Consider the following 13,823-nt stretch of genomic DNA (forward strand, 5'->3'; position numbering starts at 1 on the left):
CCACCCAACGTCTGAATGGGGCCTGCGAGGTCGTCGTTTCAACACAATTTTCTGCAGACCTTTATTTTCTTCCCGATTCGTCTGCAATCGCAGTTCTAAATGTTCTTCTTTCGGTCTTTTTAAATTCATGTTGGATGGTAGTCTAGTGCAAATTACCGATGGTTTTGGTCACATTTCACTAGCCAGCGAACCCGCTTCCTGTGCGGACCTTGCCCAAGGATAGGGCACGAATTCCGGATTATCCAGAACTTTCTTAGAAAATCACCTTATGTCAGGATGCTGTTCACCGACTACTATATAGCTCAGCATTTAATACCATCATTCCCACAAACCTGATTGAGAAGTTACAGAATCTGGGCCTCTGTACCTCTCTCTGCGATTGGATCCTCGACTTCCGAACCGGAAGACCACAATCTATGCAGACCGGTGATAACATGTCCTCTTTGCTGACGATCAACACTGGTGCACCTCACGGGTGTATGCTTAGCTCACTGTTCTACTCTCTATATACCCATGACTGTGTGGCTAGGCACGTCCCAAATAAATTTGCAGATGCTACAACCATTATTGGTAGAATCTCAGATGATGACAAGAGGGCATACAGCAGCGAAATATGCCAACTGGTGGAGTGGTGTCGCAGCTACAGCCTGGCAGTCAACATCAGTAAGTTGAAAGAGCTGATTGTGGACTTCAGGAAGGATGAGACAAAGGAACACATACCAATCATCAGAGAGGGATCAGAAGTGGAGTTTCAAGTACCTGGGTGTCAAGATCTCTGAGGATCTAACCTGGTCCCAACATATTTAAGCAGTTATAAAGAAGGCAAGATAGCGACTATACTTCATTAGGAGTTTGAAGGAGATTTGGTATGTCAACAAATATACTCAAAAACATCTATAGATGTACCATGGAGAGCATTCTGACAGGCTGCATCATTGCCTGGTATGGGGGGTAGCTACTGCACAGGGCTGAAAGAAGCTGCAGAAGATTGTAATTCTAGAGAGCTCCATCTTGGATACTAGCCTACAAAGTACCCAGGACATCTTCAAGGAGCAGTGTCTCAGAAAGGCAGCGTCCATTATTAAGGACCTCCAGCACCCAGGGCATGCCCTTCGCTCACTGTTACCATCAGATAAGAGGTACAGAAGCCTGAAGGCACACACTCAGTGATTCAGGAACAGCTTCTTCCCCTCTGCTGCCCAAGTCCTAAATGGCCATTGAACCCTTGGACATTACCTCAGTTTTTAAATATATTATTTGTTTTTTGTACTATTTTTAATCTATTCATGTATACTGTAATTGAGTTATTTTATTTTGATTTTATTTCTTCCATATTATGTACTGCATCGAACTGCTGCTAAGTTAACAAATTTCACAACACATGCCAGTGATAATAAAGCTGATTCTGAAATCCAGATTGGGGTTGTCAACATACTTCCAAAGAGAAAATAAAAACATTTGTGGATGAGATTCTTCTGGGACGATCTAACTGCAGTGTCCATCATAGTCCACAAAATCCTGGCCATTAAATCTTTTGGGAGATACATGGGCAAATACCCTCTGTCCACAATACATCTTGGAAGTGTTCCACAATTCAATATTCAGGATAGTAATCAGATCAGTAAAACCATGCAGGATTTCAGTGATTTGTTATGGAAATCATCTGAGTCAACAACTTTATTTAATATCTAGGGCATACATCTAATATAAGAATTCCAGTATTCCTTCGTTTTCTGTTCCACCCACCATTTTCCTCCTCTTCTTGCAATAACAGTGAAACTTCAGTTATAGGCAGCCGCAAGACTGTGCCTCCAAACTTGTTTGGCCCAAGAAGGGTATGCTCCAAATAAAGACTTAGAATTTATTTTGTCTGCAATGAGCTGACAAGGCTGATGCATGACACTGGCCTTATCTGGGATGCTTTGTTTTGCACAAGTAAAAAAAACAATAGGGTGCCCTGTGTTCAACATTCTATTTTTTTTTTACAGCTGTTCATATCAACAATTGTAGGACATTTTTACATAGCCGGAAACTGCATGGCACTTTAAATGTTTTGTAGGTGTCAGTGTTCACCCGACTGGCAATTTATTAACAATGAGCTACCACCTTCCATTCTGTGTTTATTGTTACAATTTGTAACAGTAATGTAACTTAAATCACTGATGATATAAATAGGTCAAAGCTCTAAAATATCTCAAAGGTTGTGGTATGTTTATTATTTAGAAAACTTATGGATTATATTCATTAACACAATTCACGGGGTGTTTCACAATTATATTAGCATAATTTCAAAATTATATAAAAAACTCCAGCAGTGTGGCAACAAAGAGTATGTACACAGGAGCATTTCCCACTTACTGTGCAGTCGCACAGCTCAGAGGGAAGAGTGCCTGAGTTGATATTGTAATAGAGCATTTCCCATTCAATGGGATATTCAGGAATATTAAATATTTCATCCCCACACTGACGGCAGTGCCTACTGTGACCACACAAGAGTCAGCAGATATTGAAGGCTGGAGCAACAAACAATTTGCTGGAAGAATTCAGTGAATCAAGCAGCAAATGCGAGGAATAGTCCTGTTGCAGTGCTTTGACAGGACAGGTAGACAGATCATTTTCTCCCAATGATGTTACTCAATCCAGCAGATTGTTTATTGCTCCTACTATGAGGGCATTAAGTTCCTCCCATATCCCAAAGACATGTCAGTTGTGGGGTTAATTGGTCACTGTAAACTTTCCCTAGTATTGAGTAGTAGAATCTAGAAGAGTTGATAGAAATTTTGGTAGAAGGAAATGGGATTAATGTAGGATTAGTCTAAACGTGTGACAGCTGGTAAATCACTGCCACTTAAAAATATTGAAGCACCCAAGGAAGATATAGTAAGGAAAAAGAAAACGCATGTGAGGACTGAAGTGGGACAAATAACTGGAATCTGTAAGGAGACTAAGTGGATGCATGGGGAAGGAAGGGGAGTTGTACAGGATGGAACAGATAGAGAGGATACTGAGGGAGGTTGCAATGGACCAATGGGGGATGAGAAAAAGACTCATATTCAAAGAATAAAAAAAGGTGAAAGTTCCGAGTACAGTTGCAAATTTTCTGATTTATCAAGGCTGCAAGTATGTTCACAATCCCTTGGATCACTCGCTAAATGGTGCCAAATTGAGCCTTTTGAATATGTGAGCCCAACTTTCATCCCCTTCCCCCACCATCACAAGCTTCAAGCATGTTGAATGTGGGTACCATAGCACACTTCAGTTGTCTTCTGTTACAGTAATCCACACGGAAATTGATGAGGTTGCATCAGCCGTACTCAGTTGATCAAGCCACCTCACAGGTGACTGAATAAAGTCCCCTGTTCCTGAGGTAAAGTTAAACATCATGATTGGAATAGAGGCTGTACTACTCTCACTGTCTACCTCAAAATATGGGACTACAGCACCAACAGTCTAACTGCTCATTTGTACTGTTGCTATTGATGGGACACCTGTGCATAAGGCGGGTGAATCGTTGGATGTACCAATGTACCACCAGGAGTGAGAGACAGACAAACTTTGCGCACATTTGTTTTAATTTTTTTTGTACAGTATATCCAGATTATAAATGTCACATGTTAGAAACTGTCACTCTTTCCAACTCGTTCACTATCAAAGATGATGGCTTGCAGGTGGCACCTTTAGTACACCTGCAGGGAAGGCGAGGTCGGGGTGAGTTACATCACCACTCCATGTGCTACATGCACGGTGATCGAGTTAAGTGAAGCAACACCACAATACTCTACTACTGATAAATAACACAACACAATGGTAACGCTAAGTAAAGAAACGGCACAGGAGTCTGAACAAGCACTTTCAGTACAATACTGCAACTCAAAGCTCTAAGAGATTTACCATTATTAGGGTGTTCCTCTCTATTAGGCTATTGTTCCAAATTCAGGGTACTGCTATTGACTTGCTTTTCACTTGCTCCTCTCATCCAGGAGTACACTGTCTTCACATATGCTTATGCAAAACTTCCCTTCCTCTCCTCCATCCCATAGAGACACGGGGCCATACAATCTCATGCTTTAAAACCTTTGTCAATTTTTACCTCAGTTGCTGCATGATTTGTGCACTTGGGATTAGAGATGGGACAAGTGGGATTTGAAGTTGTACGAGCTCCTGGGGGAGCCAGCCTAGTTTTGGTCAAAATTGTGTAGGACAAAGCTAACACTAATAGCAAGGCTGCAAATGTGTTTCATAAATGGTTTCACTACAAACTGTCTCCAAAGTGCAGCGTCAACTTCATGCAGACCCTGCACCTTAGGCAGCTTGGCCTGGCTCTGAAAAACACTATTGTTTTCTCTTCCATGTGCTTCACTTTGTTTTCTCCTGCAATAGCGTTAAGTCCCTCCTTCCAACTAAAGTAAGTGAAGGCAGCCATTGCTATATTAACACTTGTTTGGCTGTGTTTATTTACACTGATGCAATCATATTTTGTGTGTCTGCTGCACCCAATAATTGAATGGTCAATAGCTCTATACCAGTAACTGGCAATACCTAACCGAGAACTTTGTTGCGTCCAACTCAGATACTTACCTCAGGCCAAAGTGTGCAGCAGTGAAGGCCAAGATTGTTACCTAAATATGGGTTGCAGGGAGGAAAAGCTAACACTGGGCGATAGGAATAGGAAAAGGTACAGCCTAGTCCATTCATTATGAGAATTCATTATGAGAAACATTGATATCCAAATAGGAGAATTCTTGAAGACATGTTTTAAAAAATTTAGAAAATGAAACAAGTGCATTATAGATCTCCTATAATAGTCCATCCTCTGACATCAAAGGGATCAAGTGTATACACCCGGATCCAACCAGAAATACCAACAACATATGGATCCAGACACATTGGATATCCTAAATTATCCAATTGGAGCACTGTTGTCACATGGTGGGTTGGCAGGTATACTGTATTACCAGATTACCACATACACCATTACGAGGTTTCCAGGCACAGTGAATTCCATGTACACCAAGTCACCGGGAATAGCAAGTTATCAGGTGAGCTACTAGATTACTAGGTACAGTGAGTTACCAGGCTACTGTGTACTCTGAGCTCCCGGTTACAATATGTTTCCTAGTTACCATGAACAGCAAGTCTCCAGGATACTAAGTATAGTGAGTTGCCAGGTTACCATATACAATAAGTCTCCAGGTTACTAAATATGGTGAATTACCAGGTTACTATGTATAGCAAGTTACCAGGTACAGTGATTCATCAGGTATAATGGGCTCCAGTACGGTCCTTGTCTGGATAGTTTTTATTATAAACATTCTGCATTTTCAGGTCTTTTTTTTTCCATTTTTCATTTGGCCTCCAACCCTCTCAACCTGTGCTATGAAGACCATCCTCCACTTTCCCGCAACTCCAACATCACTAGCCCAACATTAACCTGAAAGAAAAAGAATAATCAAATAGGAATTATTTGATAAGTACAGCTGTGGGAGGGGAGGGACATAATGAAGGGCAGTGATATTAGCAGTCCTTGGTAATTTAGTTCTGAAGCTACACCAAACACAATCTGGTAAGTGCACTGGTAATGAAAATACCACAGAAATATTCAGATATAATTACAGTGTAATAGTCTTCGCAGCTTACATTCTAAAATATATTTTTTTATTAATCATCCATTTTGCTTCTTGTCCCCTACCTCCCAATTTGTACTTTCCTCTCATTAGGTTGCTGGGGTACAGGATTCCACTTCTTCTGAAGGTGCTGAATCTTGGGATATTGCTTCCTCCTTTTCACAAGATGATACCACAGGGCTGCACTTCTACTGGGAAGAGTAACTTGTCCCCAGTGCTTCCACCAGTAAATGAATGGCAGGCTACACTTACATTGAAATAATTAAAGCTGAACCTTCTATGTGTTAACCCAACATTCAAAATAAATGCACTTCACCTAATACAGTGCAAGCACTGTACGGAAGCAGATAGGAACGGAAACTTTGTTTTGATTCCTCTCTGTCATCATCAGCAAAGTAACAGAATCAAAGGTTAGGTCAACTTCTATGCTCTCCTTCACCATTGACAGGATGCAGAGTTGAGGTTAGATGTAGCAGATGGAGTTCAGGATGGAAAAGTGTGAAGTGATACACTGGTAGTACTTGAAGGCAGAGTAAAAGTTACTTAGCAGTGTGGAGGAACAGAGGGATCTTGGGGTCCAAGTCTATAAATTTCCCAAAGTGCCATGCAAGTTGAAAGCTTGGTTAAGATGCTGTATGCTGTGTTGGCCTTCATTAGATGGAAGACTGAGTTCAAGAGCTGTGCAGCAACATTGCAGCTCTATAAAACTCTGGTTTGACAACACTTGTAGATTATTGTTTTCAGTTCTGGTTGCCTCATTATGGAAGAACGTGGAAGCTTTACAGAGGCCGCAGAGATTTACGAGGGTGCTCCAGAAATAGAGAACATATCCCTTGAGGGAAAGTTGAACAAACCAAACTTTTTCTCTTTGGAGGGAAGGTAGATGAGAAACTACTTGACAGCAGTGTACAAGATAAGAGGCATAGATAAAGTGGACAGCCAGTGCACTTTTTTCCAGGGTGGCCAACAGCTAATGAGAGGGTATGCATTTTAGGAGATCGGAGGGAAGTATAAAGGGTTGTCAGAGGTAATTTATTTTATATACACAAGAGTGGTAAGTGCAGAGAATGCACTGATGGGGGTGGTGGTAGTGGCAGATACATTTAAGAAACTCTTAAGACAGGCATATGGATGAAGGAAAAACGGAGGGCTATGTGGGAGGGAAGCGTTAAGCTGATCTTGGAGTAGATTACAAGGGTGGCACAACATTGTGGTCTGAGGGTCTGTTCTATGCTGTACTGTTCTATATGCTATGTATAGAACAGTTCATAATAAGTCCAAAAGGGAACTAATGAGAATGATGATAATATGCGATTTGCTCAGGAAAGACTATTTTAAGCAGAAAGCAGTGGATCACAGTTAAATACATCAGGGAGGAAGGAGGAGAGTATATCAGTGAGATGAAATGAAGCAGGTTAGGAAGTGGAACATTAACACCAACATGGATCAGCTGGCCAGAATGCTCTAATCCAAAAATTCACATTTCACCTAAACAAATGCACATGAAAAATGGGGATATTTCAGAGAATCCAAGCAAGGCATCCTCAGCATTTCACCTGCTAACAAATTTTGGTTATCTGCAGGTACATCTCTAGAAGCATTTGCTGCCGACCAGCTGTGACATACATACCTAGGACTTCGACAGCAGTTTGGTTCTGAACGCCATCATCATCCGTTTGCGAAAAGTTGCAAATTCGTTATCCCCATCATCTCCCTCTGCAGGCCCACCGACTCCCAGGCCCGACCTGTCTGATGATGTCACACCCCTGTGGAGAGAGGGCTATTTTGTAATGTTCCCAGTGGAAGGTACTGAGACATTGGAGTTAAAAGGGATTAAGCTTGTGAGTAACTGAATTTATTTCTCCAGATTACTTTTACCATAATGTCGGGCATGTACCCATCAGTGCTAAAGACAGGAAATTATAGGCCAGTTAGCCTGGCGTCAGCGGTTGAAAAAATTTTAGAGTCTGTTATTAATGATGAGGTTTCAGGGTACTTAAAAGCACATGATAAGATAGGCCCAAGTAAGTATGGTTTCCTTCAGGGCAGATCTTTCCTAACAAATATGTTGGAATTCTTTGAGGAAATAACAGGTGAGATAAAGGAGCATTAATGGATTTTGTTCACTTGGACTTTCAGAAAGACTTTGACAAGGTACTGCATGCGAGACTGCTAAACAAGACAGGAGCCCATGGTATTAAAGATAAAGTACTAGCATCGATTGAAGATTGGCTGACTGGAGAAGGCAAAGATTAGGAATAAAGGGGACTTTTTCTGGTTGGCTGCGAGTGACTTGTGGTGTTCCATAGGGGTTTAGTGCTGGGTCTGTTACTTTTTACGTCAATGATTTGGATGTTAGAATTGATAACTTTGTGGCCAGGTACTGTATGTGGATAATATGAAAATAGGTGGAGGGGAAGGTAGTGTTGAGGAAGCAGGAAGCCCACAGGTTGAAAGAAAGCGCTTGGTATATAGAGTAGGGAAATGTATGGTCATGCACTTTGATACCACGAATAAATATGGGGAGAGAATTTAGAAATCAGAGGTGCAAAGGGAGTCCTTGTGCAGGATTCCTAAAGGTTAACTTGCAGGTTGAGTCAGTAGTAAGAAAGACAAATGCAATGTTAGCATTCATTTCGAGAGGACTAAAAGCAAGGATGCAATGCTAAGCTTTTAAGGCATAGGTCAGATCATGTTTGGAGTATTGTGAGTAGTCCAGAGTTATGAGAATGTTCCCAGAGTAAAAAGGTTAATGCACAAGGAGCATTTGATGGATCTGGGCGCTGGAGTTTAGAAGAATGGGGGAGGGGAGTCCTCACTGAATTTTTAAAATCCGAGGTGGAGTGGATGTTTTCATTAGTGGGAGAGTGTAGAACTAGAAGGCACAGTCTCAGAATAAAACAAATACCCTTTAGAATAGAAGTAAAGAGGAATTTAGCCAGAGGGTGATGAGTCTATGGAATGCATTGCCACAAATGGCTGTGGAGGCCAAGACATTGGTATATGTAAAGAAGAGATTGATAGGTTCTTGATTAGTAAGGGTGTCAAAGGTAATAGGGAGAAGCAGGGGAATGAGTTTGAATGGGAATATATCATCGATGATTAAATGGTGGCACAGCTCGATTGGCCTAATGGTCTAATCCTGCTCCCTATGTTATGGTCTAAAAGTTTCTCAGGATCCACCTTATTTAAGTCCTTCATACTGTTGTATATTTTTACCAGGTCCTCCCTTAGCCTTTTGCAAAGCAAACAAAACCAGTCTATCCAATCTCTTCTCACAGCTGAAATGGTCCATTCCAAGGGACACCCTGGTGAGTCGTAACAACCCCCTTGGCGCAATCACATTCTTCTTAAGTTGCCTAAAGCAATGTTTTACATAGTTGTATCACAATGTCCTTACTTTTATGTTCTTTTGCCTTGAATGTATTCTCTACCACCTTGTCTATCAACGCTGCTGCTGTCAGGGATTCTTGGCAATGCACATCACGGTACTGTCTCCCTGTACTTGCCTCAATCCTGTCACATATTATACGTTTCCTTGCTTTATTATTCCTCCTACTGGTTGTCTTCCAAAACTTCAATATTCTAGGATGGTTTCCATAGACTGGGAGACAGCTAATGGAAAATAACTGTTTAAGAAATGAGGACAGAAAAAAAAGGGAACTACCGACTGGTTGGCTGGATCTTGGTAAATGCTGGAGACCATTATTAAGGAAGTGGTAACAGAGGAGATGAAAAATAGTACGATTAGGCAGTCGTAGATTGGGTTTTGAAAGGAAATCTTGTTTGACCAACCTATTAGAACTTTATGAAGTTGAAACTAGCAAAGTAGATAAAGGAGAATCAGTGGATGTTTTGCATTTGGACTCTCTGAAGGCCTTTAATAAGTCGCCATGCAAGAGATTATTAAACGAAATTAGCAATAAACGTAGAACTGTGGGTAACATAGAGATGTGGATTGAGTACTGGTTAACAGATGGAAAATAAAAAGTAGAGATAAATAAGTTATTTTTCAACAAAGTTGGGTTGCTTAGCTAGCTGTTTGCAATCTACAGCAATGATTTAAATGGGGGGTATCAAAAGTAACGCATCCAAGTTTGCTAATGAAACAAAGTTAAGTGGCAGCATGAGCGGAAGGGCTTGAGATGACGGGCAGGCTATGTGAATGGGCAAGGACATGACAGTTGCATTTTTTTTAACATTATGGTAAGAAATTAGGAAGACTTGGTGTCAGGAGAACTTGGGCATCCTGTACATGAATCACTGACCATTAACATAAAGGTTTAGCAAACAAATAGGGAGCTTAACAGTAGGTTGGTCCTTAATGCAGGACAAGATATATTGTTTGAATTATATAATATAGAGCTGTGGAGAGAGAGTATCTGAAATATTGTGTTCGGGTTTGGTCTCCACATCTAAAGAAGGATGAATATAATTACATAAAAAGTAGTGTGGGTAAGATATACATATTGATTCCCGTGATGGCAGATTTGTCACACAAGGATAGATTAAGCAGATTAGGCCTATACTTTCTCGGCATTAGAACAATGAAAGTGATTTCATTTAAACATCCAAAATTATTTAGGAAGTGCCATGGTACATGATGAGTCAACGTTTCCTTGCCTGTGTTGTCTAAAACCAGGGATCAGTGCCTTAAAATTAGGAGTGAGCCATTCAGGACAGAGATGAGGAAATATTTCTTCACCAGAAAGGTAATGAATCTTGGAAATCTCTACCCAGAGAGCAATGTAGCCCATTTGTTAGAGTATGTACACAAGACCATAAGATATAGAGACAGAATTAGGCTATTCAGCCTATTGAATCTGCTCCACCATTCAGTCACAGCAGATCTTTTTTCAGCTCCTTTCTTTTGTCTTCTTGTTGTACCCATTACCTCTGTGACACTACCCATTCCTCATCTACCTTGGTACAGTCTGCAAACTTGGCCATAATGCCAGTGATTCCTTAATCTAGATTATTGATTAAGTGAAAAACTGTCGTCCCCACACTGCAGAATTCCACAACACTAGTAGCTTTGCTGAAAAGAACAGCTTTATCCCTGTTCTCTGACTTCTGCCAGACAGCTAATCTTCTTTCCATGATAGTACCTTTGCTACTAACATCACGGGCTATTTTCTTGAACAGCAGCCTCATCTACAGCACTTTTGTCAAAACCTTCTGAAACACTAAGTGAATAAACATCCATGGACTTTCCGTTGTCTAACCTACTTGTTACCCAAAGAATTCTAACAGGTAGGTTTGTCAGGCAAGATCTCTCAACGAAACCATGCTGAGTTTGCCCTACCTTATCATACACTTTCATGTACATGCAGAGATGGTTAGATTTTTCGATATTAAGGGACTCAGGGAATATTGTGTTGGTGTAGGAAAGCGGCACTAAGTTTAAAGATCAATCATAATTTTATTGAATAGTAGACCAAGTGTGAGATGCTGAATAGTCTAATTCTGTTTCTGATTCTTAAGCACATCAGTGGTTTGGCCCCAGTGCAAGTGATAGGTCTGTACTCAATCAAAGATTATTAATCTGACATATTAAGTGTCATTACACAGACACCACCTGAGCTATTGAGTATGTCTAGCATTTTCTATTTTTATTCCATTAGCACTGTATCCCAGTGTTATTTGTTGACGTTCTGTACCCACCAGTAATGTAACCATGTCATACTGTGACAGGCTATCCCTACCAGTATTGCAGCCATTCAGTACTGTCCAAACTGGTGGGTAATTTTGAAATTCCAATGGATGGAGTAAATAAGCATTCACACATTATCAAAATCCCACAGAGATATAAGGTGCAAGTTTCTAATGTAAAGTGAAGGAAATGAATGCATACAATAAATTGTCAACAAAACGTTACCCCATAGATAGGAATGAAGTTTGTGCTGAGGCCCTTAAGGCAACCTTTCACCTCAGGAGTTTTGTCTGAGTTTGAAACCAATATGCAAATAAGGAAATCCAATCTTGTCCTGTCTACCCTCACCCTCCATTATACCTGTTTACAGGATCTCTGATGCCCTGCTTATCTGAGCCCAGTCCCTCTCCATCCTTCCAGCCCATCTTCTGTAGCATCTGGTACCCAAGGTTGTCCGTTGCCAGTTTGTTTTTGGTGTAATTTATATCCTCTGTTTTCTGCAAGAAAAGTATAAATCTTTTACACAACCAAATTCAGACGAACTTACCCAACACCAGCTTTCCTCAATGGTTCAGAGGGTAAAGATAGCATCTAGTCTTAGTCTCTCCTACCAGAAAGTTATACGTTCAACCTGTGCTGACTCAGCTGAGCTCTGCCAGGTGACAGAGGGGATGGGGGTGAACTTTATAAGCATCTTATTCTGTAGCAGGATCAAACCAGTCTTGGCTTTGCTGATCAATAGCCATTGATTTGAAATTTAATGTTCATGGGCAAGGGAGACTTGAATTGATTGTTGCTCCTATGAGAAATGGTCATACAGAAAGCTTTGAGGGGCACCAAATGCCCCAGGAAGTACACATGCAAGGCCTAATACATTTGAAGGAAAAGACTGACTTGTTTTTCACTAATTTCGTATGTTTCAAAGTATTTTACATTCAATCAAATAATGTAGAGCTCTTGTGAAATAAAGAAAAAAACAGCTAGCAATTTGAATAGATAAATTGCCTGTTATTTGACACATTATCTAACACCATTTGGAGGCTCCAAATGCAAATGGTATACCACACAATTGCATTTCTCTCTGCCCCACTACCTCAGCAAAAAATTCTATCAAGACAGATACAATCTGCCTTTAACAAATTCCCATTGTCTTTCCCTATTCACTGCATGCTTCTCAAAGGGGCTGCCAATTCTGTCTGTGGTTATTAAATCCAGAACATGCCCTACAATCAATGTTAAGCTGATTGGACTGGATTTATTGCTGTACCCTTCCTTCAGAATCAGAATCAGGTTTATCATCACCAGCATGTGACATGAAATTTGTTAACTCAGCAGCAGCAGTTCAATGCAATACATAATCTAGCAGACAGAGAGAAAAAAAAATAAAAACATAATAAATAAACAAGTAAATCAATTACAAATATTGAATAGATTTTTAAAAATGTGCAAAAACAGAAATACTGTATATTAAAAAAGTTTCAATATCCATTTAGGTAAAGGATGGCAGAGGGGATGAAGCTGTTCCTGAATCGCTGAGTGTGTGCGCTTTCAGGCTTCTGTACCTCCTTCCTGATGTTAACAGTGAGAAAAGGGCATGCTCTGGGTGCTGGAGGCCCTTAATAATGGACACTGCCTTTATGAGACGCTGCTCCCTAAAGATGTCCTGGGTACTTTGTAGGCTAGTACCCAAGATGGAGCTGACTAGATTTACAACCTTCTGCAGCTTCTTTAGGTTCTGTGCAGTTGCAGTAGTCCCACCCATACCAGACAGTGATACAGCCTGTCAGAATACTCTCCACGGTACAACTATAGAAGTTTTTGAGTGTATTTGTTGACATGCCAAATCTCTTCAAACTCCTAATAAAGTATAGCCGCTGTCTTGCCTTCTTTATAACTACGTTGATATGCTGGCACCAGGTTAGATCCCCAGAAATCTTGACAACGAGGAACTTGAAGCTGCTCACACTCTCCACTTCTGATTCCTCTATGAGGATTGGTATGTGTTCCTTCATCTTACACTTCCTGAAGCCCACAATCAGCTCTTTCATTTTACTGACTTTGAGTGCCAGGTTGTTACTGGGGCACCATTCTACAAGTTGGCATATCTCACTCCTGTATGCCCTCTAGTCACCACCTGAGATTCTACCAACAATGGTTGTATCGTCTGCAAATTTATAGCTGGTATTTGAGCTATGCCTAGCCACGGTCCTGTGTATACAGAGTAGAGCAGTGGGCTAAGCACACACCCCTGAGGTGCGCCAGTGTTGACCATCAGCAAGGAGGATATGTTATCACCAATCCGCACAGACTAGTCTTCCGGTTAGGAAGTCAAAGATCCAATTGCAGAGGGAGGTACAGAGGCCCAGGTTCTGCAACTGCTCAATCAGGATTATGGGAATGATGGTATTAAATGCTGAGCTATAGCTGAAGAAACAGTATCCTGACGTAGGCATTTGTGTTGTCTAGGTGGTCTAAAGCCGTGTGCAGAGCCATTGAGATTGTGTCTGCAGTTGACCTATTGTGGCGATAGGCAAATTGCAATGCGT

The 13,823-nt window shown here is 40.9% G+C and overlaps 1 protein-coding gene across 1 annotated transcript in view; it reads right to left on the reverse strand.

Annotated features, from left to right (window-relative positions):
- Window positions 1-2,049: 2,049 nt before the first annotated feature.
- LOC140188338 (SURP and G-patch domain-containing protein 2-like) overlaps window positions 2,050-13,823 on the reverse strand; it is a 37,875-nt gene continuing 26,101 nt past the window's right edge. The window contains exons 8-10 of the mRNA XM_072244498.1: window positions 11,638-11,774; window positions 7,255-7,390; window positions 2,050-5,431 (exon numbers count right to left, since the gene is read on the reverse strand). Coding sequence (XP_072100599.1) covers window positions 7,255-7,390; window positions 11,638-11,774 — 273 coding nt within the window. The 3' untranslated portion in view covers window positions 2,050-5,431. The remainder of the gene's footprint in view (window positions 5,432-7,254; window positions 7,391-11,637; window positions 11,775-13,823) is intronic.

This window comes from Mobula birostris, chromosome 26 (genome assembly GCF_030028105.1).
Source record: "Mobula birostris isolate sMobBir1 chromosome 26, sMobBir1.hap1, whole genome shotgun sequence".
NCBI classification, from domain to species: Eukaryota; Metazoa; Chordata; class Chondrichthyes; order Myliobatiformes; family Myliobatidae; genus Mobula; species Mobula birostris.